Here is a 25,885-nt window from a genome sequence, read left to right on the forward strand (position 1 = left end):
GATAGTAAAATGGTTGTAATTCGGAACTGCCAATTTCAACGCATCACACTTTCAGTCTTTATCGTGACTAGAATGGTTCAAATTGAAACACAAATATTTCCCCAAGTTGGACAAATTGATCACTGAATAAATAAGGCGTAGCACATGGCATGCACAAGTGAATCAAAACACAGTTTAGGATTGCTTGTGCAACAATTATATCAACGGCACAACAAACAACAACAAATGTTTGACATCTCTGTGCCCAATAAAAAAAAAACAGCATGAAAATTCATCGAAGCCTGCACTTAAATTGGCAGGAAATCAGCAACTTCTTGCAATCTCCAAACTGACTAACATGGCAGGTTATAACAAGGAAAGAATAAGAATCACGGTGCTCTATCCATTCCTTTACATCCAGCCTCCACGAAGCATGAAACAGACCAGGAAATTATGACTGCTCCATTTTAGATGATGTCCTTTTCAAATGACCTCAATAACAGAGTGTAAAGCTGATTGTGAGTTACAATGCATGGTCATTTTGAACAGTTTGGCACGTCGATGTAATTCGAGCCGCAGTCAAAATACAATCTCTGCTCTTAAAGCAGGTTTGTTGCTTTTTCTTGATCTTGGGAAGCCGCTATCATTTTCTCTGGCATATTTGCAAGATAAGGTCAAAATGAAGTAACCAAGAATCAAAGTTGCCAAACATAAAAAACCTAAAAACAACATCCATGACGCAAGTTTTTCACTGCCTCAACAAAACTGAGCAAAACCCAAATTATCAAAGGTAACATGTAAACACATCACTATACTTGGTAAAAATCACAACCCTTCAGTTAATGTGAACACTGGGCTTGTGAAATGATTACGCTAAAACTATTCGGCAAACCTCACCAAAGTTAGGACCTGCCAAGATGACCTAAGAATCACAAGATTTCAACATAGAATTCTAGGAACAGAGGGAAGAGGTTGTTAGGAACATGTAATAAAAGTTGATTAAAATCCTCAGGCATGCCAGATTCATCGGCCAAAATGATGCCCAACCAAAACGTTTGCCATTCATTAGGCACAGAACAATTACAATGGTTCACTTTTAAGATTCGGAGGATATTTTTCAACAACCTTGCAAGGATTAGACAACCAATAAGGCTACAGGAAAGACACACACTCAAGGACGGGTAGAGGATGGGTGGATGTCAAATGCACCACCAGGGGCAGGCATGTTCCTGTTTCTTCAAACAACTATGCAATGCTTAGTGCGCATTAAACGATTGATACCACATGGGCAGCACTAATCCAGTGCCTGAAAAGTGGGACAGGCAGCCTTTCATTATTTACATTGAGGGCTCTCTGGGTAGCAACAATCCTTGAGGCCTGCAAGGAATAAAACTAGGACATGGGGCTTATGCAAAGTGTACAAATGGCTGCAAGTGTGACCTAGCTGTGCATACATATAGCTATCTCCAAAATGCTGTCAGGACAAAAAACATTTTGTTCTGGCATATAATTGGCAAGAAAAGGATTATGGCAGAAGGTCAAGAATTAGATGAAAAGTCATAAACTAAGCTACCGAAAAAAGGTTTTGCCAGAAGGGCACAAACATTACATTGCTGTCTGCAAATCAATTGCAGACCATAAGTTGACTGCAAATAAAATATCTAAGAACTTAATACATTCACATTAAAACATGCGAAGCATCAAGCAGTAAATGAATTATTTTCATGAAAACACAGCATGGAAAAAACTTTACGAAGGGCAAGATACTTCTTACAAAAAGTTGTAAAGAAGATAACATGATGAGTAAAAAATTACAGCAAAATGCTTTAGGCAATATATATCGCAAGAAATGATGAAATAGATTAGGACAACATAGGCAAATCAGTGCAGCAGAAAAACTTGGCAAACACTGTCAGGGCTTTTTGTGGGGCTGTGAAACTGTGCAGAAAAGCAACCAGGAGGATCTGCATGCATTCTGAATCAAATCAAGTAGTGAACAGTATTCATGAAGTTATAAATTTGAATATTTGTGCACCTCTAGTCCCAGCACGGGTAAGGGGATCCATATTCATTTTAAGCAGACACAAAATCAAACTTTCAGTGTCCCAGCTAAACCCTTCAAGTGTTAGCCCTCAAAACTTAGAAACAATTGTTGTAATAGTTTAAGTAATTTGCTCTTTGAAGTAGTTGCCCTTGTTCCATTAAACTTCAGCAATTTCATCATTTAAGTAAAAGTCAAGGAGCAATTACTTCCCTCTTTTCTCTATGCACAAAACTTCCTGTCAAGTCCACAGAGAAAGCATGGTTGTTTGCCTTCAGGAGCTACAATGCAATCAAAAACCTGCCGATAGGAGCGAAGGTGTTTCCCTGGGCATAATTGTGTTGTTCGAATGCAGAGAACAAAACGCATGAGCACAAATGATTAAAAAAAAGAAGAAGAAAGCTGTCAATTGGCATGCCCAGCACAACAAAACCCTCCGATTCGATTCTTTGAAGACATTTGTTCTGGCAAAGGTCAGTCAGTGCCTGAAACCCTTCAAGACAAACCAGAGGCTGGGAACAGCCGATGGCCACCCACTTGACCAGCCAAGTTACACCAAACTTCAGGCGTAGAAACAAAACAATGGCTCCATGTCAAGCTCACCACCTGTCCAATGCTTTGCACCAACACAGCAGAACCGTAAAATCCCATTCACTGCAATTCATGGCCGCAGTGTCGGACAAATTAGCACTACCAGCAAAGGATTGACGGTACTACCAGAGCTAGCATTTCAGGTCCACTCTTTCAAGCACATGCTCAGGAGAGTGGACCGGCCAAAGGCTCTGAGCAGCATGAACATCAGCTTCTTTCGGCTGGGAACAGACCAGACCTATGTTGGCCTTGGCAGCCACACAGTTGCATTGATGACCGTGAAACTGTGAAGGACCATGGCAAGGGTGCGCGAGAGCACACAGCAACCACCGGTGCCTAGAGGGCAGTGTAGTTCTCAATGTGCTGCCGCGAACGACTCCCGGGGCGTTCGGACGAAACCGAGGTCGTGCCAGGTCTCCCGTAGTTCTGCGTGTGAAGGGGATGGTGGTGGTAGTAGTCTGACGGGTCGTGCCTGCTGTAGTTGCCACCCTCCGCCACGCTGCTTGGCCTCGCGTACAGGCGTCCCCCCTCGTACCGGGGGGCGTGGCCACCGCTGAAACACGGCACGAGATGTTCAGCTCGCATGACAAGCGAACCAGGACGCCGGTCTATACAGTCTACGGGCACCTGTACCACTCAAACTGATAACACAATTGCCCTCCCAGTGTCTGTTCACTAATGATCATTTAGGACAATGAAACGCACTGTGCTCGATAATATAAACAGCAGCATAAGTGGGAAAAAGCTCGTGTAAAAGGCAACCTAGCCTGAACTAACTGGAGGTGAAGTTTGGCAGGGCAGCAAACAGAATGGGTAACTAGAGACAAGAGAGGAAGCAGAGGGGCGAGGGAGGAACATTCAGGGGCAAGCAACCTATAAGGACGGCAAGGGCGTGGTTGCAAGTCACTAGAAAAGGCTAGCCATAGCGAGCTCACTGCACCAACTTTCACACACTGAAAACTATCACGTCGAAAAAAAGGAAGGAAATGAAAGCAAGGGAGAAAGAGGTCCACTGGCAGCAGCTCACCCCCTATCAGAGCTGGCATAGGGGATGGAGGAGGGCCAGTAGTCACCACTGGCAGCAGCAGCAGCAGCCACCCGGCTGGGTAGCCGTAGCGTCGGAGGCAACACCGCTTCTTCGGGTGCTGTCTGCATGGGCAGCTGCGTTCGTGGCTGTGGCTGCGGCTGCGGCTCTGGCTGTGGTGGGGGCCGCTGACGCCGTGAGATGTGCACCACCTTGACACTGCTGTCTGACGGAGGACGAAATGGCTGAAGGCTCTATGGAAGGTAAAAAAGAAAAAAGAACGATGCCCGTGGGACATTTCACAAGTGTCTTCAGTTCTGCAACAACCTTGTGTCACCTTCAGTTCAAATTCTGGGCTAAGCCAGCACACCACATGGGTAGTGATCATGCGCACATGTACTTCAGTGTCTACCATCGCATGGAATGCATACTGGAGCCACCTACATTCAGAAGTTGGTGCTCTTATTTCATAAGACAGCTGACAAAATAAAGGAAGCTTCTTGCTACGACTAGAGACTACAGAATTTACATAAAATTAAATTAGCATTGATGCCTGTAACAACAGTGATACCATTACATTGGCAATGGTACACAGCGGCCCGCCCTTGCACCCACACCCCCTACTCCTCCCCAGAAACAGCACCCCTGCTTTGACATCACCACACAATGGTGGCGTGGCACCAGTCATGCGTGCTGTTTTATACTGTACAGAAAGTTACCACCCCATCTTCGTACGCACAAGTATTATGAGGCGAAGAAAAGGAATAAAAAACATTGTACCTCGGCCGTCTTCATGTACAGAAAGCACAACTCTTTCTGGAGCAATAAACATTCCGCCCATTGCAACAAGGCCCTTCGTCAAGAAACCTGACACCACTCAAGCCACCACTAATTTCTCGTGGCCAGCATCGAGGGCAGTGATGGCACCTGCCCTGTTTGTTTGCTAAAACTCTGCAACCCAGATTTCTGCAGCCAGCTGCTTTCCCTCATGCAATGTGTTTACTTACTCTTTCAATGTATGCCTCCACCATTCCATGCCTGTAACGGTGCCAACTTAGGGCAACAAGTTTTGTCAATATAAGCTACCACTTTCCTAGCATGAACCTAGAGCTGAGAAGGAAAGATATGCAGAGCAGGGCAACCATAAAGAGCATCAGGCACTCGAAGTGCTGACAAGAAGAGCAACAAGGGGGCCTTACGTCACGTTTCCGGCAGGTCTTTTTTGCCTTCTCATACTCCGCTCGTCTCTTGTGGTCCTAAAACACCGAAGAACACAAACATGGAAGGCGCCAAATACAAATTGCAACTTCACAAATAGCTCCTCCCAAAATTGTGGCAGACCATAACATGTCCAAGATGCATGCAAAGCATAACAAACACGCTGCTCACCACATAACTGATCAGGCAGCTTCCCGGCACCCACACAATCATTGAGACGACAATCACTGTTCCCACGATGTTGTCGTTGAGAAACTTCACTGAAGGAAAGAGAAGAGCAACAGGGGACGTGTTACGGCTACGCACAATACAAAACATGCATGTCTCCAATGGCCACCAATCCATAACTAGATATTCAACTAAGGCCATGAGCCGAGATTGGGGATTGAACCCCTTTTCAAGCGTAAGCCACCAGATTTTTGCAAACCACGGATACACAATAGAGACAAAATTAGCTTACAGACTGTGTTGATATCGATGTCCTCGATGATATCCCAGAATCTCTCCACAATATCTTGGACTGTTTTTTCACACCTGCCCTGTAGTTCACGAGGGGAATGAACAGGTTTCAGTATAACAAACGCGTTTCCAAAAGTTTCCAAGCAATGCTAAAATAACTGCATAACATTGGTAGGGAAGCAATAGTTTGGTGCGAGGTGCAATCCCGTCTGATGCCACTCCTCACACATGGTGGGAATAGCACACTGAGCAGTGGGGGAACGCTCGTCACTGAGCATCGTAGAGATACTTGCACTGGTGAACACTACAAATTCTTTGCATGTAGCCCTGCAGGCAGTACCTGAAGTATAAAGCCTGCAGGATGTGGATCAAGAGAGGGCTCACCTTCTCGCAGTAGCCGTGTATGCAGGGTGTACCGTCCCTCAGTATCTCCATAGGCTCTGTCGGCTTGCAGGTGGCATTGTGCGATGGGCGACAGCACCGCTTGCACGCATCCACCTCTGGGAGTCAGCGAGAAGCAAGTGGCACACACTGTCCCCCTTCGACACACACGCACAAGGGAGTCTCACCTGTGTCACACATACAGGAAACTTCTCCTCTCGTCTCGCAATACGGCATGCACTCCCCTGCTCGACACTTCCCCCTAAAGAGAGCGAGAGAGAGGGAAAAGCAATCCCTTCAGTAAGACATCCTCCAACTAGGCACTTCGATGTGAGTGCAAATGTCAATACAAGTGCAATGTTTCAGGCAGGTACTCCCAAGGCCCACCACACTACATGCTCTGGGAATCGTGGAGACCAGTGACCCGCGATCCTGAGCCGGTGCGCATTTCGAGGAGAGAAGCAATGCTCCAATAACTGGTCGGGTGCGTCGCTGGTTCAACGGTGCCCTGAGAGATGGCAGCACCGTTCCTTGCACTGGCTGCACAAACATGCGCGTGCGGAAGAGTGAGATGGGAGATGCCAGAGAGCCGGTCTGGGAGATCGGCGAAACAGTGCAGCTGTGGCAAACTATGTATCCGCGAGTGCCTGCCTCCCCTTCACGATCCCGACCAGATGGCGTGATTCATGAACGCCTTCAAGCTTTGTGCTCGCCTGCTTTGGGAGTTCCCAAATAAACGGCTGTGCTTTGGCACTCCTGTCTACTGTGCTTTCATATTGGTGAACCTCGCAGGGTTGCCGTAGGTGCGGGGGCCCACGTGGTGACACGACGGGAGCTAGTGTGGTGGCCTACGCCAGAGAACTGGCTAGGTCACCCCCAAGAACCCCACATATTGCACAACCCACACCCCTTCTTTGTAATGACAGAACACTGCACGACTAGAGGCATTGCTGTAGGTCATGTGCGTAACTGCGTTCTACCTATCAATCCTTCTGTCCAACAAGGGAACGATCCCTAATGAAGATGACACCATGTCTCCAAACCCTTGGCACTTACACAAAACAGCACTCAAGTGCCCCTTTCACTCAAATGCACTAGGGCAATCACGTGACTCACTTGTCCAAGCATGGGCTGTCATCCCACTGGGGCGGGGAGGGAGGGCACTCGGCCGACTTGCCAGTGCAGACGTCGTTAAGGAACAAGTTGCGCTCTCACCACTCACAACAGTGCATAACAACGTCAGACAGTGCCTGAAGGGACCAGCGACTGTTTCGTTCCTCAGGTATCTTACCCATGCAGGGCTCTAGCTGCCAAGGTGTTATCATGATTCCATTACCTATCACTGATGAAGCTCCTCACGATGGCCCCATCAGGCTGACTCGTCATGAGTAGCTAAGGAGCTGGGCAATTTGAGGGCAACAGGATTACCACACAAGTGTTGGCAAACACGTGGAGGAAGTAAGGCTTAGTGGCAGACTGGGGAAAGCAACTTCAGGTAGCAGCTCAGCTCTGCGGAAGGTCTGGAAGCAGTGTTTTGGGCGGTCAGGCCGCACTGGGAAGGATATGTGCAGAAAGATTCGTTCTTGCAAGCGTTGGGCTGTGCCTCCCGGCAGAGGGCTCCTTCGTTTTGGGAGTAGTCGCAGTTGCGGCAACAGGGTGAATTTCTGTCACTAGAGAAATACAAAACAAAAATGCGAGTGGTCACAAAGAATACATCAGAAGACAGAAACACCGTTTTGTTAAAGGGACCACCAAGACAAAATACCAGCTGGGCTCATTCGGAAGACTGCCGCATCAGAATAACCATCGTGATGATTTTAACACATATTGTGAACCTTTTATAAACAGTCCTTCAGGGGGTGATGGGGTGAGGGGTCAACGCTTGGACCAGTGCACCAATCTGGATGAAATTTTCAGGAACAATTCGCTGCACTGCCACTTGAATGCATTCGAAACTTGGTTTCTAGTTTAAATGTGAATGAATCTATACCGTATTTTTGCGCGTATAACCCGCACCAAAAATGCGAAAATTTCAGTGCCAAAGTGGGGGTGCGGATTTAATATGTGGGGGTTTTTCCTTTAGTGCCGCTTCACGGCAATGCGCATTGCGCCGTGAAGCTCCTATGCAGTTACACTGACTAAGCCTTCCGTGGCAGCGATTGCGCAAAACATACAAGGACAAGGAAGAAAAAACAAGGACGAGTGCACTCTAACAACTGAATGTTTTTAGTGAATTGTGACTTTCGCCTTGCAGTCAGTGTATTCTACTTGCGAAATATACGCTTTTTCTGTCCACACAGTATGTGATGTGTGGTAGCTTTAGTGCAGCCTTTCCTGTACCAAATGTGCGTGCAGTACGCGAGGATTTTTTTTTCTTTTCCGACGGGCTGAAAGTGCGGGTGCGGATTATATGCAGGAGCGGGTTATATGCACGAAAATACGGTACACACCAACATAAGCAACTGTGTGAGGCAGCTTAGGAAAGCTATCATTATGTGAAAAAAAAAATATATCTATATATATATATATATATAGTAAGGAAATGAGGGGCTCGTTGAGGAAATACACAAGGATAGGTCGGCAGTCTACAACGCCAAAGGAGGCATAGGGGTGTGGCTAGGCTCTTTTTTTTATTTTACTACGGTTAATGACGTTAAAGGGGCACTGACACAAAAATTTTGCATCTTGTTTTTTTTGTTGCAATAAGTAGCTAGTGACCTACTTATAAGCTGTAGAAACCTCATTTGCTTCAACGTGCGACGGTTGTTTAATTAGAGGCATTTTCAATGCGGCCAGTCGCAGTTTCGGTTTCAGCGGGTGCCGCGATACGATGGATTTTGTGTGAACAAAGCTGACCACGTGACCGTCGGAGGGATATCACAGAGCAGAGCCGCCGTAGCATTGTCGAATCCGCATCGACGGCAGTTTCTGCGAATGCCCCCACCTACTGATCTCGTGAGGCGCTTAATTAAAAAGCGACCATGGATGTGACGCAGGCGCTGCGAGTGCAAATGCTACCGCGGCTAAAGAACGACGCGCGACGCTCGAGACGGTGGGTGGCAAGACGTGCTCTGGGAGCAGCCGGCCGGTCTGCCTACAGGTCCGCCTACAGATGTGTTCGGCTTAGCACTGCGGCGGATATTCGAGTGCCGCTCTCGTAAGCGGTGCAGATGACAATTTTTAATGCAATCCGCCATCGCATCATTAACTCCTTTCTCATGTAAGCCACCATGGTCGGGACTTGGGGACAATTTCGTGCAGCGGTAACAAGCTATCACTCGAGCTACCTGCGCCGGCCTGGGCCACTTCGCGGCCGTGGCCGCCGCCTGCACAGCGACCGTGCGACTAGCTCAGTGGGCTTTTCATGCCCCCGGCGCGTTTTCGCATCCAATGGTAATAAAAAGTAATTGAAACAGAGTGCCTGGAATCGCTGTAGAACTTTAGTCGCGGCCAGCTGCCCGATGAGGTGACCAAATCACGGCGCCTCCGCCGCCAACGATCGGGTCGTTCGTTCTCGAGAGCAGAAGCTCCGCCCTCCGGCCCTCCGATTGGAGCGGCGAGCCGGGCGAGCCGGCGAAAAACGCCAGCAGTGCGGAAGCTGCAAACACAAACTCGTGACGTGTTTGGATGTTGTTTATTTACATAATATCCTGGGGATGTCGATTGCGCGTGGTCCTCTGCTGGCTGCTCGGTTGCGTTTCGCACACTTTAAAATTGATTTTAAATATGTTCTAGGCTGTATTCGCCGCTGATATTTTGCAGATGATGTATATGTGTTCACACCAATCTATCTCCGAAGTTATTTCGCCTTCAAAATTTTGTGTCAGTGCCCCTTTAACATTTTTTTAAATATACGGAAGAAAGAAAGAAAGAAAAACACGCGCCCAGAGTGCGGACCGAGCCCACACCTTTCGAAAGGCGTGGGTTCGGTCCCCACTCTGGGCGCGTGTTTTTCTTTCTTTCTTTCTTCCGTATATTTAAAAAAATGTTAACGTCATTAACCGTAGTAAAAAAAAAAAGAGCTTAACCACACCCCTATGCCTCCTTTGGCGTTGTAGACTGCCGACCTATCCTTGTGTGTATGTGTGTGTGTATATATATATTTACAGAATAACGGGCATTTTTTTCACCACTTTCTTTCTGACTCAAAAAATTCTTCATCTGTTTCTATGATCTACCACATTCCCCCCTTTGCTTTCCGAGGTTTTCTTGACTGCCAACCCTTACTCTGTCTTAATTCACTGAGCCCCTCATTTCCCATTTTCTAATTCGTTTATATATATAGATATATATATATATATATATATATATATATATATATATATATATATATATATATATATATATATATATACATGGAGTTTTGCAAAATCACGCAATATGAAACTGCCTCAACTATGTAAGACTATGTAATTTAAAATCTCACTTAATTAAAGGCACAAGTGTTTTCATTGTTTCCGTAATGTCCATAATTGCGACACACTTGCTGCTGTGCACCACTGTCCTAAAACTAGCGCATCGCAAGCTAGCACATAAGCAAAAACGTGCTGCCATTTATTTTCACGGCCACAAAGGATGCAAACAAGACTTGAACAAGGGTTTCTTGAAACTCGCACATAAGCAGTTAATGTAGCCCCATATATGCTCAAGACTGGACACTTGGATGCTTAAAAAAAAAAATGAAAGAAAAACACAAGGCCGGCCACAACGTTGACTGTTGGTGCCATAAGCAGAAAGGCCTATCCACCCAGGAGACCATGGCAGCTCGACATACCTGCACTTTGCATTCGGCTTGAGCCTGCACTCCTCGTCGCAACACGGGTCACTGTCTTCGCTCCCAATGAGCCCCGCATCGCACTGCTCCCCCTCCTCCACCAACGAGTTCCCACAGAACGACTCCTCCGGCTCTGAAACGCCCCGCGGCCTCCCGTCAGCAGGTTCGCCCTCAGACGCAGCCACGCAACACCGTGGCGCGCAGGCAAATGAATCGCACTCTCAAAAACCACACAAAAGAACTCACTTGAAAAGCACTTGCTCGCTTTGGCCAATAGAACTGCTCGGATTGATCGAACGCTGCACGGGGAGAATTTCTAGAAGAAAAGAACAAGAAGAAGAAAAGAAGTGCACTCCTACGATAGCAGCCTTCGCACACTCCATAAATCATTGGGAGTGGGACCAACCTTGTTGTTTGGGTCGTATCCACTGACAGAGTAAGTGTACATTAAATATGAGCCACCACGCTGAGAGTCTGGAGAGCATTCAGGCAAGTCGGGGTCATGTTCACTGCCCCAATTATGACCTACAGGTAAAAACAAAAGAATTCAGGTTGCTACTTCCCTTCATGCTCGTGCCAGCAGCATGCTTACCAAATTCTGGGTCCCATTGAAAGCCCCAAGTGGCGCACAGTGGTTGGAAGGAAGGAACAAAGAGAACCGGCTTAGTGCGCTTGACAACTGGCAAATAGCTCTCGCATGTCATGCTTGCAAAGCAGCGCACAAACCTTCCACTCAAACAGTAAGTTAGTCCCTCGTCGGGACCCGATTAGGGAATGCATTAAGTTTGCAATTGACTGCAGGAAGCAGCAGCTGGGTCATTCCACACGAAACGCCCCAGCCCAAAAATCGACCAGCACCGATTTCACTGAAAAAAATTCTGCTAGTTCTGTAGTTAAGCGTAGGAGGTCTGCAGAGTATTTCCGTTGAAAAAAATTTTTTCGTTGGGTGGGCGCTCTTTGAAATTTCTGCAAACACGCAAAATGTGGTTGGAGATAATAAATTTTAAATAAAGAGTGAAACAATGTAATGGCAAATAATATTTTAGAACATTCTGCTTGCATTGTTTAAAACATTTGACAACATTTTGCGTTGTTTATAATATTTTAGAACATTCTGCTTGCATTTTTCTTTGATGTGGAACCATGATTGAAGCCATGTAAGGATTTTTGGTGTTTTATTAGCCAAGTAAAAACCAACAAATGGCGTGTTTTCAGGAAGTTTTTGCAATGGCACCATGATAGCTTTAGCCGTAATATTTCCATCGTACGTTGATATGGTCTTTGAGTGTCTACTAAAATGATTTAAGTTGATTACAGAGCATACTGTTGAAGCAAATTGCTTATAACATGCAAAAAAATGCGTTTTTGCCAAACTTTAGACCCAAAAAAGGCGCCAATTCTCTTAAAGTAAAATTACACGAGACGGCTTTTTACAAACATCAGCATTTTAGCTTTTGCTTAGAAAATCTCTTTCAAGTAAAATTTGTTTGAGGCAAGAAAATTTTTTTTAAAGTTCACAGTCAGCTGCACTTGCACCCACTATGAAATTGTGTCCCCAACTCGGAACACATAGGTATGTGCCGCCGGCCCTTTTTGTGGCAGCCTGCTAAACCAACATTGTTCGTGTCGCTTGACATCACAAAAACTACCCCATAAATGGCATACTCCAGTCCGCAACCTATTATTTATGGGTCTTCCCACAGTCACTTTGCACAGTTGCAGTTCACATATTTCTGAGCGCAGTGCTCGGAATAAAGAAACAAGACCTACCTCAACTAAAAAAAATTCATTATTCCTCTGACGGAGCTTCTTCGCGATACAAAAAAAAAAAAAAAAAAAGAAAAGTACTCCTTGACTCTCTGCTACCATGGGGAGGACCATAAACCGACGGCAGACTTGAATTTCCCTGCCACTTCACATGGCAAAAGGGCATGTGACGGCGTCGGCAGAACACTTGGCAGTCTGGCAGCAGCGCAAGTCTCCAGAGACCTTTTCAAGATCAAATTCAGGCCCCACAGGGCCTGTATGCCTGGGCTAAAAACATCATCAAAGCCATAACAGTAATCTGGGTTCCAAGTTCCAAAATACAAGAAACAAGGTTGCAATTTGGTTCAAGATTTGCCATGGCAATCCCAATCAAAGCAGCGCGACCATTATATCACTTCAGACCAGCTACACTTCTAGCACTTGGTGTTGCCGCTGCATCCTACTCAAGCTCCTTAGAAATTCAGGTAACAAAACAAAAATGAACAACTAGGCAGCCTTCTCTCATCTTGACTATTCAACTGGTGAAGCATCGAACATGTGTGGATGAAAAAACAGAAGGCAAAAGAAACAGGTGGCAAGAAATTTCCTGTTTGCAGTGAAAGGCATCCTGCGGAGAATTTCTGTGGGCTGGGTGAAGTGCGGTGGGCTGGAAACAATGACTCTGTGGTCCTTCTTCCTTCACACCTGAGTCAGGTTGGTACTACAAAACACTCCCTCTGTTCCCTTAAGTGACTGTGCGAAGACTTAAAAGTAAAAAGTGGCGGGCTGGAGTATGCCGTTTACGGTGTATTTTTTGTGATGTCAAGCGACACAAAGAATGTTTATTTAGCACAGAGCCAAGTGTGCACATGCCTTGCGCAAAAGAGGCCGGCGGCACGTACGAGTTCGCAGTTGGGGACACAGGTGTGGCTGATTGTGAATTTAACAATTTTTTTCTCGCCTCAAACAAAATTTACTTGAAAGAAATTTTCTAAATTGAAAGCTGAAGTGCTGATGCGTATAATGAGCCATCTCATATAATTTTACCTTAAGGGCCTTGGTGCTTTTTTTGGGGTCTGAAGTTTGGCAAAGACGCATTTTTTTGCATCTTTATAAGCAATTTGCTTAAAAAGTACGCTCTGTAATCGACTTAAATTATTTTTAGTAGACAATCAAAGACCATGTCACTGAAGCTTTCATGGCGTCTTCGCGAAAAATTCCTGAAAACGTGCCATTTTTTGCATTTTTACTTGGCTAATACAACACCAAAAATCCTTACAAGGCTTCAATCATGGTCCCACATCAAAAAGCAATGCAAGCAGAATGTTCTAAAATATTATTTGCCATTCTACATAGTTTCACTCTTTATTTATCTCCAACCACATTTTGAGTGTTTGCTGAAATTTTAAGGATCGCTCAAATGACGGAAAAATTTTTTTCAACGAAAATACTCTGTGCAGACCTCCTACACTTAATAGCCAACTAGCACAAAGCTTTTCAATGAAACTGGCGATGGTCAATTTTTGGGCTGGGACGTTTCACGTGGAATGAATAACCAAGCTATCATGGAAAATAATTCTAACTGCATGTGCAACAGGTGTACTCAGCAACTTAAAAAACACCTCTTAAAGTAGCGCTGAGAAAAAGAAGGCTAGTATCGGTGAAAGATGGGACCATTCTTACCATGTGCTGTGACCAGGTCAGCTTCTCTAGTGATCACACGCTGTCCGTAGTGATTCCGTGATGTGCTCAGTCCAGAGTTCAGATACAATGTGTAGCCATTTTTGACATAACCTGGTGGGAAATACTCATTAGACCCTTTCTTCTCACCAAGCTTGAAAATGCACAATGTTCGAAAATAAGTTCCCTAGGATTCTCAGCCCACAAAATAGCGCTGGGTTGGCCAGCCAACACAGTCATGGCAATTAAGACGAGGAGCACGAGTGAACAAGAAAAAAAGAAAAAAACATGCAGGCATTACAGATCAAGTTTCATTCAAGAAGATTCTTCTGAACACAGCTCAAACCCACTTTCTGACAAAGCTGAACATGGTGGAAATACAGAGAGAGCAAAATTAGTGGCAAGCACAACAAAATATTCCAAGGACTATGCTTATTGCACTTAGAGAAGCGTGTTCTCAATGTCGGTAGCAAACAAATTTTATATAGAGACAAAATTACCATGCAAACAAGTGGTTTCACTAAGGCCTCCTACATGTTAAATAACATAGCATAGTAATCACCGATTCATCTGCGAGTGCCAACTGACAACCCATTAGCTAAATCAATACCACAGGGGTAAACTACTTAATGTGGCATGGTTGGTTAATTAGGCCGAAAGAAATGGCACACTCAATGCATGATTACTAGCCCAAAACTGCTGATTTCATTCCAAACTTTCTACAAAGCTTGATGCACATACTTGATATTAGTTAAAATGCCCTCGTCTTGGAAGCAAGTGTGCATAGGCTTTAGCTGAAATTACAGCCTGTTTCAAACTTGATTCCATATGTACACACACAAATAAATTATGCAAGCTTACCAATATATATATATATATATATATATATATATATATATATATATATATATATAGTAAGGTATATACATATATATAATCAAGTTATTAAAAAAACAAGTGATCTGCAACTACAAAGGAAGAAAAAGAAAGCAGAGCCAGCATGAAAGAAAAGAAAAAGAGCGGCAAATGGCGAAAACCCAATTGTGTTTGCACAGTTTAACAGCTAGAGCTTGCAACCGAACGAAGAGATTTATAGGGCCTAGAACAATCACTGTCCGTGGTAGTACACTGTGATCTGAGCCTTATGAAGAAGCACAGCTAAAGGTTCTACGTTATCCCGGCCTTTAGTTCCACCCGGGCACACAGGCAGCGGGGGCGCATAGCCACAATGCCATTGTGCTTGTGCTGCAGGACCAAGTGTGAAGGGCTAGCCAAAATCGGCTGAATTCAAGTCATTATGACTGTGTGAAGCTGAACTGGTTGGTTCACACTGCACCGTGACAGACAGTCAAACACGTACCAAGAACAAGGAAATGAACACAGTAACGTTACTTTGTAACCCGTACATCTTCTGCTGCCACGGTAGAGTTGAATAGCTAATCGAAGACCTCTCGTGAGACAGAGTGTGCTAGAAAGGTAGTGTGCAGATGTTAGATCTGCGGTGGCTCAGTGGCTAAGGCGTTGTGCTACTGAGCTTGAGGCTGTGGGTTTGATTTCTGGCTGCGGCAGCTGCTTTTGTGATGGAGGCGAAAAGCAAAAATGCCCATGTGTGTGGGATTTCGGCGCACATTAAAGATCCCCAGGTGGTCAAAATTAATCCGGAGCACTCCACTATAGTGCGTCTCATCGCCTGCATTGCATAGGCGCGTTAAACCCTACAATCAATCGATGTTAGATCTACTCTAATGAACTGGGGTCTACAACAAATAGTGAAGGGCACTGATTGTTACATACTAGGCATAGTTTTACCATATGCTAATTTCTGCTGCTATGGGGCAGCACAACGCAAAATTGTGAAAAGAAAAATTGGGCCCATCTCCCCGCGAGGGGGACTCGAGTAAATGCGTCGCATAGGGGGTGGGTGTACTGCGTTAACGTTTAGCGTTTGGGGAGTTGGTGGTAGTCAATGCGTTGTATCAGCAGCTTCTTGACGTAGTTTGAATGAGTCAAGGATATAAGGCGCGTTCGTAGCCTCCCATTCTGTGTCGGCTTTGTGGCGCAGTGGGTAGAGCACCATGTACATTGCGTTCCGCCCGCACGGTCAAGGGATTGAAACCAGGCGCCGGATAGTATTTTTTTTTTATATAGTGTAGGGGGAGGGGTGCGGACTACGACTACGGACGTCAACGCGGGTGACATCGTGAGTTACTGAAATGCTCTGCATTTAAAAAATGAACTACCATAAAATACCGATCAAGCGCCCCCCAGAATTTTCCAGGAATTTAGCATTTCTGTACACGACCGGGCAAGCACCCCCTCCCACTTACAACCAATCCAAAAGCGTTTTTTTTTTTTTTTTCTCAGGCTTTTGGGTGCCACAGTGTTCAAAGCCAATGTGAATGTCAGAATGTACTTCACATTGACTAGATGAATTGTCGTAAATATACATCTTCAGTAATGCAGGCTACAGTGCTTTTCTCATGGTCGCCGCCCTTTTGTGCCGCCATCTTCAATTTGGGGCCCGATAAGAATAACAGCCCCCTCCGTATCTCTAGACCAATTATCTACAAGCTTTGGGGGGTTACTAGCTCGGTATTTTAGGGTACTTAGAGACCATGAAGGCAAGGTAGAAGACTGGTCTATTCGAAAGACTGCTGCATAAGATTAACAATCCCAATGACTTTAATGCAAACTAAATAAGCTATTTTAAAAATAGCACTTCCTCATCTCGAGCAGCACTGGGGAAGCTGAGAGCAGTGCTCCAGACAGGGCTGCGGTGACGTCACGTGCAAGCTAGTATGTACAGGGACAACAGATGAGAGAACTGCCCCGTGATGCCACCTGGTCTAGTTTGTGCAACTGGGGCCACTCAGAAGAGCGAATGCCAACAAACACACTTGAGCGACTGCAGTCGTGCCTCTGGTTCTGTACGATTGCACCCCTTGAAAGTAGCGTAGAGTCCATGCACTGAATTCTCTGTTTTTGGTGCGTCACCAATGACACCACCGCTGACGTTGGGTGGCAGAGTATTCTCTTGGTATCTTTTTTTTGTGTGTGTGTGTCTGTGAAAACAACATCATTTGGTGCCAGAATAGATATGAGCAATGCACCAAAGGCCAGATATTTTACATAAAGCAAGGACGCACATTTTTTTCACAGTGCCTTGAAAAGACCATGATTAAAAACAAACAACGGAACTGAATTTTGAATTTAACGGCATCAATATGCATTGCAAACAGATCCACCAAGAAACAATGTTCTAACAGTGGCCTTGTGGGCCCCCTAGCAATGGCAGTGCAAAAACAGTGGGGGGTACAAAGAGAGAGAGAGAGAGAGAGAGAGAGAGAGAGGTGCTCATACCGGGGCTGCAAATGCCGCCCACGGAATTGCGGCGGGGGGAGCCCACGTAAGCAAGGCCCAGGATGCCCCCCTCAAACTTCTGATCGGTAAACAAGTGCGCCAGGCAGAACCAGCGGTGGTTCAGGCTGCGAGAGAACACCTGCCAGCCAAGCAGGCCCCCCCACCCCAAAAGGGTTAGTGCACTCCCCCTCCCACCAATGACGCTTGGTTAGGTCCCCACGGGCACCCAGTACAGCCCGGCCGACATGCAGCATCCAGGGAGCACTGGTGCACGTTAATGGGACGCCAAAGGCAAAAATAAATAAATAAACAAACACAGATCAGCATGCCTGGAGATTACGCACGCAGCAGTGATAGTTGTTCGATAACACGGCAAGCTGAGAAAGTGGACTGTTGGAAAGTATAACAAAACAACATTAGCATGTATGCTTGGAAACATGCAAGAACTGAATCTAGGCTGCTGAGTCACAAAGCTTTTATGATTGCTGCTAAAGGGCATAACTAGCTTGCCACAATATGTTATGTTTTATTCTGCCTCGAAGAAATGAGGGAAAAAAAGACAAATATTTCTGGTTTCTTAGTTTATTTTTAAACAATGAAGGCAATTTTCATTGGCCAAAAATTTGCAAGAAAACTATAAATGGGTCAATTTGAGTTAAAACAGATCCTGAATTTGCCTTTAGCATCCTTTTAACGTCATGCTTAGGCTGACAGATGAAGGGTCACTAAAAACACACAGTTATAACTCTAGTCTGTCAGCTTTCTCTAGATTTGACAGCTGTGTGATAGTGCTAGGTGGTGCACAGCTACTACTTGCATCCCACGATTTCAGCCATTAAGTATACACTGGTGAGCCCCAACTGTAGTCATGTAGGAACTGAACGAGCACTTTTAGAACCATTTCTGTATGGCAAGGACATACCTAATGTTCCGTATGCATTTCTTAGAGCTCAATGAAAATGGTGTTATGGTAAACAGGTTGTACTGTAGGCTATTCTTATGACTGTATGGCACTTAAACTGTTATTTACATGCAAGTTCCTAACACTCCAATCAATGAGATACCTTTTCTGTTTCTCCCACAAAGCAAGCAAGGAGTACGACAGGGGCAGACAAAATTATGTAGGCTTGCAAGAAAGACAAAGCTCTGCTGAAAGACACAAAAAGAAAAAATAGGGCACGCATGTGCTTGGCGAGCACATTGGAACACTGCTCCAACACTTTTACTGCATGATTAAATGGATGGAACAGCACTGTAGTAAATTGTAGGCAATAAAAGAGTATTTTCCATGACACTGAATGGGTGATGAAAACCCATTATCACCCAGAGGGCACAATCCAACCTCACCAAGCCAACAAGCCTGCATTTCACGTCTGCTCAGGGGCACTTTTGTTTCTGTTTGTGAGTGTGCTTTGCGACCTTGCCTAAGCTGCAGCTTGCCACAGTTCAGAGTGTATGTACGAGATGGCAGCATATAGTATCGCAGTAGAGAAACGAAAAAAAAAATCTTGGGCCTCATCTGCTGCACTATGAATGTGCGAACAGCAAAATGAATTGCGCGTAACTCAAGTTCCAATGCGCTATGCTCACATGCTAAGCCTGCCATGCTTTGGGGAGCGTTCCAAGCGAAAGCAAGGCAGGAACGGAGAGCAGGAACGGAGAGGAGAGACGGTCACTGGCCACAACAAAAGGAGAGTGCCAACCACCTTGGCTACAGATGCCACCCAGGGAGAAAGGGTTAGCAGAGGCCACAAATCCCAGCCCCAGCACATTGCCGTCGTCTCGGAACGACTGGTCTGTGAACAGGTGGCACAAGCACGTGCTGGCTCTACACTTTGTGGAAAAGGCCTGCAAACAGAGACGCGCGTGCAGTCGCCGTGCACACCGGGTCAGGCAGGCATGCACCCACCACCACCACCAACACGGGCTGCACAACCAGAAGTGAAAGTGACAGCACACGACTCCATAACAGTAAATGCACACGTAACATGAGGAAATGTGCAACTACAGCATGCTTCAAAAGGCAACACAGCGGCACAATGAAATTCCTGTTTTATACAATCGGTTGAACGGAGAATTTCTAATCAGCATATTTCTGGGTAGAAACAGATGTTTATGGCTGCTTTGGAAGTACTGCTGTCACTGGCTGTTTTTTTTTGTTGTTGTTGTTGCTGTTTTGTTTTGTATAGATAATGCCCTAAAGGCAAAAACAATTTAGGTATTACTCGAGAGGCAGCTTTGAAGTTGCAAGTGCACACAGAGATGACAATCAACAAAATGATGGACCATTTGGTTAGTTAGTAGCCAAGTGCAAAGAAAATACACATTGTGGCATTAAGGCGGCTACTTAATGTCCACAGCATGCACAAAATGTTAGCAGCCCTATTGAGAGTGCCACACAGCTAGACCAAATAATTTGCAAGAGGAGGATAAGTCAGCCCTACGCACTTTTGAAAACGAAAAATAAATGTCTCGACAACACTTTCCAATAAATGTGCAGAAAAAACAAGTGTGCATTACTGGCAGCAAGAAACAAAATCCAGAAAATGCAGCCCACTGTTCTTTTGTGTGTTTCGTTATTTTTAAGCTTTTAGTGTTGCACTAGCGAATCAGTGTTCACAATGTTAAGCAACAATTCATTGGTTTTATTTTCCCCAGCTTATGAAGGATGAGTATCACTAAATTTCACTTGTTACTGGCTGTGCACATTGCAAGAATGCAAGAGAGCACAAAACAGTGCAGAAAATCATAATAGGAAAAGAAATTAGCCGCAAAACACACGCACAAAAGAATACCTGCTGCCAAACATTAGCAGTACAGTGAAACCTCGTTACAAGAGACACTTGAATGAAAGCTGCTTGGTTGGTTTTCGAATGTTTGCCACGTTAGAAACATTGCCTACAAGAGACACGTTTCCCAGGCCCCTTGAGTGTCTCTTGTGACGAGGGGTTACTGTTTCATCACACTGCACACGTCAACTCTGAGCGAGTGCAAGATGTGCCCTGGGTGTTCCGGGAGCGGAGGAGGAACCCCACCTCCAGGAGGTCCCGCACGTTCCAGGTGACCCCGGCCATGTTGTAGTGCACCTCGTTGCGGAGGACGGGCGTGGGCTCGGTGTGCACCATCACCTCCTGGATGACAAAGCCCATGCCCCGGAAGCCCGGGTGCCGCTCGCTGTCCCTCCACTCCGTGTCCAGGAAGATCTTGTTGACGCGGTCAATGAGCGTGATCTGCAGCAGGAGGAGAGGCTCCAGTGGGGCACCCCCCCAACAGCTCACGCGCACGGGAAGCGAGCTGCAAGGTTGCCTAGCAACTGGACCGCACGACATCCACTGCTGCACGAATGCACTCAAATGAGGAGTCGGGCGCATACGTGCCTCACTCCTCCCCCTAGAGATGCCAACATTGACAAAAATCCCCAAAATACCACATTTAACTGAATAGGAGTTACTGCAGGATTTCGCTAAACTGGATTAACTTCACACTGGGGAGAATAAAAAGAAATCAAAGTCCCAGTATATTTCCTCGCCTGCAAGGCAAAAGGCGGTGGGGTGCTCCAGACTAACTTACGCCATCCGCGGTTCCTTAAAGGAGCCATGAAGAGAAAATACAACTTCGTTTAATTTGAAGGAACTAGGATTCAGTATCTCACTCAGCTGCATTACAGCCTCAAAACATGTTTTTTTAACAAAAAAAAAAAGCAAAAAGTATTCAGAAGCTTTCAAATGTTGCGCCACAGTGACGTGTTATGAGCAAGAATGACGTCATACGGGCCAACAATAAAACATAATTTTCAGTGCGTTAACTGCACGTTAGCATTCAAGTAATACAGTCAAATAGAACTAGAGGCCCCAATACAGACGCCCAGTCATGTGTCGTCGCGACAGGTCAGTTAGGCGGCCGCCAATCGCACAAACAAGGTTCTGTGACGTCATAGAAAAGTTGCGGGAAATTGGCTAGGGGGTCGCGACTGCTTCACACGTTTTCTTTAATATCTCCGTTATTTTTTCGAAGATTGCGATGATATTGGTATCATTGTTATCGTTACTAAGCAGTCTTTCTAATAAACCCAACTTGTATTTTGTCTTCATGGCTCCTTTAAAGTGCGCTAAATGTCGCGTATGTTGCGCTCCTACAAGAATACAACTCTGATGACCAAGGAACATAGCTGTGACTTCCCAATTAGGAGCAGAACACTTTGGACACTGAGACACTACACCAGGTTAAATTGCTGTGTGCCTCGGTAAATCTACTGAAAATATGCACGTTTGTTTTTAGGTAAGTTTACTAAAAATATGCATTTGTATTTTAGTTAGCCTGCATTATGATGCAGGATAGAACACTGCAGCTTGCTTCAGTTTGCTTTGTCTCTTGAAGACACACTATAATGCGCACGTTCTATATACGATCTGAAGACTAGGCATTTATGAAATGTTAAATGGCAAAGCAACGCTTTTTTTCACACTTACTTCACAGGCCAAACTCTGTCACTTGTTTATACAGACGAAATTTTGGCACAGAAAGTTTTGTGTGCCATACACCTTTTATTCAAGTAACCACTTTGCTTTGTCTCAAGTGGGCAACTCATGCAAGTCGTGTGTATTTTTAGTTCATGCACACTTCATAAGTTTGATGAAAATTTTGTACATATGACAAAAAACAAAGTTTTTCCCTTACGAACTGTGCAATCCATTTTTTATTAGTTATGTGCTACCCTGCATTGCGCAAATATCGTGCCATTGCAATGAGAGTCAGTCTTTCTGATGTGGGGTGTCCATCTGCCAACCGCTTCCCCTCGAAACTGCTTGCTTTGAATGGCAGGCACATTCATACAAATCTGTCTACAATGAACAGCTACTGTATATCAGTTTTATCATAGACTATGATAGATGCCAGGGTCTAAGCAGAACTTTCAATGCATGTATGTGCTAATACATCGTCACCATCGCAGCCTCCTTCACTTTCAAACTGGAGGATGGCCTGCGGCTGACAAATGTGAGGAGCAATATCACGATCTTCTCTACGGAAGATGCTCTGCTCGGACATCCTGCTCACCCTGTTAGTGTGGAGCAGAACAAGCAGTTGGTGTGCGATCCAGCTCCTCACGAGAGACAGTGGTGGAGGAGTGGACGGTAGGGCCAAAAAGCACTCCCGTCACCCTATCATGACCGCTCCCTTCTCGAGAGAGATCATTCAATCGCCACTAGCATAAGGAGCAGCTTGAGGAGGAGAAAGTGTGCATGAGTGCATCTGATCACCTGACATATTATTCTATTCTTTCTTTCGAAGCAACATTCAACGCCCACACCGAAGTGAGAAGGTGCGCTCTGCCCCTCACCAGAAAGTTGATGGTGCTCTTGAGGTTGCGGCCGCCCATGTTCTCGTAGAAGCGGTGGTCGGCCACGAGAAGCAGAGAGCAGCGTGTCTGCACAGGTTCCCAGTGGTAGGGCTCCATGGCCTGCCGCTTCTGCACGTGGGATGTCATGCTGCTGCCGTCTCCCCAGTGGCTCAAGTTCTCGGACAGGTCGCCGGTCGCCTCGCTAGCATTGCCGGGCTCCTTGACATAGCCGCAGTACTTGGTTCTGCAGTTTCATTGAAGCTAATAAGTTTTGAGTGGACATTAGGAAATTTAGCAAATAAAGATATGCCTCATCCTTTCCTACTGGAAACAAATTTCTCTGTTTTGGCACTCCTTGGCCCTTGGTGCCCTTGTGCCAATTAAATGAATTCTACCACTACTACTACTGGTAATAGAATACGCTCTTTCACCCCTAGAGGGTTGTTGAAAAGCCAGGAGGCATAAAAGGAACTCGAGAGGTTTTAGAAAAGAAGTCAGGAGGGCTGGACTATGTATGCACTGCTGGAAATACCATTATTATGACTTAAGGGTTTAGTAAGTAGAGCACAAAAGCTATTGACAGAGACAGCACAACAAAGCACAATTCTTTGACTCTCGGACAGGAAACAGCACTAGTGAGCTACACGAAGAGATCAAAGTTGGCACTGACTGCTGTTGAAGTAAAAGTCACTAAAATATGAAAGCTGCCAGTCAAAGTATAATTTGAGAAACTTTACAATGAATCAGTTTTCACCAATAAGAATATGCATAGTTGTGTGGGGGTTATTATACGTTCAGTTTTTTATGGCTGCTAGTTGCGCCTTAGCAGGTAAGAACCTCTTGCGAGTCACTATGAATGAAGCCACCTCGACAGCTGCAACAAATCTAACAGCAACTGCGGTCGCCTCATCTCCTAGGCCCCTTCCTAACAATTCAACCTCAAGAAATACACAGTAAGTATGGTATGTTACTGTATTGGCTTACACAAAAAGACAGAAAAGACTCACAAAGACTGAGCTCCGTGTGTAGGATCCCAAGAGTACTTGACATCTGATGCTCGGTAGACAATCATGGTTGCATTATTGTCGTCAGGTAGGTGCCTCCACGAGGGCTCTACAACGTACACATCGTCCTTGATACGTATGGAAGCCGTCATGACACCTTCGTCAATGTGTGCGCTCACATTGGAGACAAGCTCCCCTAAAAAAGAGAATTGCAAAGTGTACTGATATCAGACCTGGGTGCCGTTTCTTACTACTTCCTGCAAGTAACCATTGTTGATACCCAATGGGCATCACTATGGCAGGGTATAAAATGTAAGCACACAGGCACGTTGCAAGGGTGTGTCAAAACTACATGGCTAACAGCAGCAAATTTCGAAACCTTAGCATCTATCAAACAGTTTCAAGAGCACTTAAAATTAGCAAAAATTCACTATTTTGGTAAGAGTTCGTCTTTAATTGTATTGAGAGAAAATAAAATCTGAAATAAATACATTGATTGTATGGTCTGATTCTTTGTAAATTCTTTTTTTTGACACACTAACCGGTGGTCACTTTGCAACAATTATGGCATTTTTTGCGCATAAGACTCGTACAGTACGATCTGCTGCGCAGCGATGCCCCTCCCCCCTAGGAAGAATAACGCACATAAGTGATCGCTTACCGAACACCCGGCCTTCAAAGAACTGGTTCTGGTCAACCCACACAGGCCTCTTATTTCCGGAACCGTCCACTGTGTACGCTTTGAAATGAGCCGACAGCAAGCCCTTGCTCGGGTTGAGAATGAGCCGAAAATCCCTGTTCGAGACAAATGTTCACGAATGTGGGAAATTGAACAGGCTTTTCGGGCTCGTTGCCCGCGCTCACCTGCCATGTGCTTTGAAGCTGACTTCCTTGATGGTGTTGAATTTGTGCTTGCTTGGCTGCGTGCCTCGTTTCGTGATGGAATGACTGAGATCGGTGACCTTTAGAGTTTCGTAGTACTTAAGCTGGTCATGTATGTTTGCTGCTGCAAGAGAGAAATCGTGATTCCGGTCAGAATGTAGCCGTCGAATGAACTGACGACATCAGTGGCATCAAACGAAGCTGCGACGGTTTGTTTGTAAACAGCAAGGACATGTCGATCGTCGAAGGGCACCCAATAATCTGTTCGCTGCACGCATGAATAATCTGTACGCTGCAGCCGAGACAGCGATGACTTTCGACTCGGGGCTGATATTGCCCTACTTACCTTGACTTAGAGTGACTATAATTAGGCACGATATCGCAGATGAGACGGTCCACGAGATCATCATCGGACTGCACTTCGCAAAGCCGCAGAATACGGGGAATTTTGAGAAGCGCGAAAGTGGACACTCCCAGGAAGTTTACATTTTCAAGACGACGCTACCGGAACTGACGTCAAAGTACAAGTCATTGTTGCCCCACTTGATTTATTGCTGCCATGCCTGGCCATAGCCTCCTTTGCCTGGCACGAACTTCCAAGTTACTAGGAACTTTATAAATTTATATTTAAATTACAAACCTAAAATTCACATAACAATTTACAATATATAAATTTATAATTATTGGATCAACTGTTGCTCGCGCTGCGTGTTCATGTTGGGGTACGCGCTAGCAATCACGTATGTGCAGCAAGATATGGGAGCTTCTCTTTCCTCCGTCAACGGGAAGACGGGCCAAAATTCACCCCCCCCCCCCCCCCCCCCCGTTTAAGACAAAAAATATATATACAAAGGAAGTAAAGGCAGAGTCCTTCAATGCTTCTCTGTTCATGAAACTCCCGGCCAAGTTTCGTACGGGGAGAAAGCACAGAACAGGGAGAAAGGCTACCGCGAGTGGCGCCACCGCAGATCGGAGGGCATCGGGCGGCCGCCGCTGCTCTGTAGCCAGGCCGGCAGGCAAAAACGCAGCAGCAGCATGCCCGTTCGCATCAAATTTTTTCGCCACTCACAAAATGATAAGTCCATTTGGGCGGCCGACGACACGTAAAGCGAAAGCGCACTGCTGATAAGGCGGCGAGCGTCTGTTTTATCTTACTCCATGGTCCGTTCCCTGCGAAACGCGCTCTGACCACGCCCCCGGCTGCCCTCCGATCAACACCAGCGACGCGGCGCGGCAGCGTACGAAGCTCTCCCATAGCGTGATGGCGAAGTTTCATGACCAGAAAGGCATTGAAGGACTCTGTTAAAGACAAGGACACATAGAAAAAAAATAAAAGTTTACTGACATTTCAGCAGTTTCTGGAAGACGACTTCCTTTCCACACACACACACACACACACACACACACA

At 45.6% G+C, this 25,885-nt stretch overlaps 1 protein-coding gene across 1 annotated transcript; it reads right to left on the bottom strand.

Moving 5' to 3' along the window:
- Tace (ADAM 17-like protease Tace) lies at positions 1-25,166 on the bottom strand. Its single transcript, XM_077683380.1, has 21 exons — positions 24,824-25,166; positions 24,460-24,601; positions 24,257-24,390; positions 23,599-23,791; positions 22,592-22,835; positions 20,289-20,483; positions 17,254-17,392; positions 13,897-14,007; positions 11,060-11,065; positions 10,874-10,992; positions 10,714-10,783; positions 10,468-10,600; positions 7,259-7,363; positions 6,810-6,872; positions 5,882-5,955; positions 5,697-5,812; positions 5,314-5,392; positions 5,025-5,113; positions 4,835-4,891; positions 3,639-3,889; positions 1-3,164 (listed from the first exon to the last, which is right to left on the bottom strand). Exons 1-21 carry the CDS (start codon positions 24,885-24,887, stop codon positions 2,948-2,950), a joined length of 2,601 nt encoding a protein of 866 aa, XP_077539506.1. The 5' UTR covers positions 24,888-25,166; the 3' UTR covers positions 1-2,947.
- Between the last annotated feature and the right edge of the window lie 719 nt (positions 25,167-25,885).

Source organism: Haemaphysalis longicornis, unplaced genomic scaffold (genome assembly GCF_048455015.1).
Source record: "Haemaphysalis longicornis isolate Haplotype H1 unplaced genomic scaffold, Haemaphysalis longicornis Haplotype H1 scaffold_9, whole genome shotgun sequence".
In the NCBI taxonomy this organism is placed as follows: Eukaryota; Metazoa; Arthropoda; class Arachnida; order Ixodida; family Ixodidae; genus Haemaphysalis; species Haemaphysalis longicornis.

What these genes read in the sequence shown, in the direction of transcription:
- Tace (XM_077683380.1), bottom strand. Translation starts at nt 24,887, where the DNA reads ATGATGATCTCGTGGACCGTCTCATCTGCGATATCGTGCCTAATTATA. An exon ending in AAGAACGAATCTTTCTGCAC is followed by an intron (nt 6,873 to 7,258) that starts ATATCCTTCCCA and finishes CGACGTCTGCAC; the next exon opens with TGGCAAGTCGGCCGAGTGCC. An exon ending in TATGCCAGCTCTGATAGGGG is followed by an intron (nt 3,165 to 3,638) that starts GTGAGCTGCTGC and finishes GCCGTGTTTCAG; the next exon opens with CGGTGGCCACGCCCCCCGGT.